Source organism: Helobdella robusta, assembly GCF_000326865.2.
Source record: "Helobdella robusta unplaced genomic scaffold HELROscaffold_19, whole genome shotgun sequence".
Classification (NCBI taxonomy): domain Eukaryota; kingdom Metazoa; phylum Annelida; class Clitellata; order Rhynchobdellida; family Glossiphoniidae; genus Helobdella; species Helobdella robusta.
This window is the reverse complement of record NW_008704034.1, coordinates 2,411,487-2,412,584: the sequence shown is the minus strand read 5'-3', so window position 1 is coordinate 2,412,584 and position 1,098 is coordinate 2,411,487. Positions and strand designations below refer to the sequence as shown.

Genomic DNA, 1,098 nt, shown 5'->3' with positions numbered 1-1,098 from the left:
TTTTAAAAGGGCTGAATGATGACGTCATAAAAATATCATAATGACGTGAAAATGACGTTGAGAATTTTTAATCTTTCGCCTGGTATACGTTGTGTGATTTGATTTTTTTGGCATTCAAATGTCAGAGCTTTCATACCATTTCATTCCAATTTTTTGTTTTCTTCTTAGTTCTGGTTTCGTCTGCAATGAATAATATTTCAATTTATACTTGCAACATTTATTCATACACACGTGAAAAAAACACACACATCCACCACATAACACACAGACATACACACAATATAACAGACAGACAGACAAACACAGAGAGACACACGGACAAACAGATACATACAGAGGCACACATAAAAATCGAGCGAGAAGCATCTCACACATGACATTTCTCCAGATTACTGTCATCTGAAACTTCTTCATTTTCTCGATTTTTCTTCCAATTTTTGATGTTTTTTTCTACTCACACGAAAAATTAAAAATAATTTTGAAGATTTTCTCTCTCAACTCTTCCTCAGTTTTATATTTCTCAAAAGATATAAATTATTCATAGGTGGAGTTTGTAAGTTTTTCCAAGAACCTGCTCACTTATTTCTCCTTTTAACATCAAGAAACTTTTCTTGAACATGCTCAATTATTTTTCTTCAAACATTGAGAAATACGTTTCTTATCTAGCAAATTTGATTACAAAAAGTTTATTTGAATTTTTCTCCTTCGATATTTTTTTAACGTCATTTTATCCCTCCACCAAACAGCCGGATAACTCATCAGCGAACGACGACCGAAAAAATAACTCCTCTTCCTCTTCATCATCGTCTCTCCTGTTACTCTCTCCTCAGCCTCAGGATCTTCAACCCTCCATGCACCAGTGGCTCGGTCCCAACGTCATCAACGCCAACAACGAGTTCGCCGAACAGTACGAGAAGCACTTGCGGAAGATGACGTCATCGGGCCACGGGTTGAGAGATGGAGGAGGGGGCTACTCATCACGTGACAGAGGCCTAGAAAGACCCTCTTCATCATCCATGGACATAAATAGGGAAGATTACAACAAAAACAGCACCATGCTTCCTCAACACTACCAGCAACAACAGCAACAACTTANAG

The 1,098-nt window shown here is 37.5% G+C and overlaps 1 protein-coding gene across 1 annotated transcript in view; it reads left to right on the top strand.

The window, feature by feature from the left end:
* Positions 1–851: 851 nt before the first annotated feature.
* Positions 852–1,098, top strand: part of HELRODRAFT_191270 (hypothetical protein) — a gene marked incomplete at its 5' end in the record, with an annotated part of 20,464 nt that continues 20,217 nt past the window's right edge. Inside the window, one exon of the mRNA XM_009016826.1 lies at positions 852–981. Within this exon, the coding sequence (XP_009015074.1) occupies positions 852–981 (130 nt within the window). The remainder of the gene's footprint in view (positions 982–1,098) is intronic.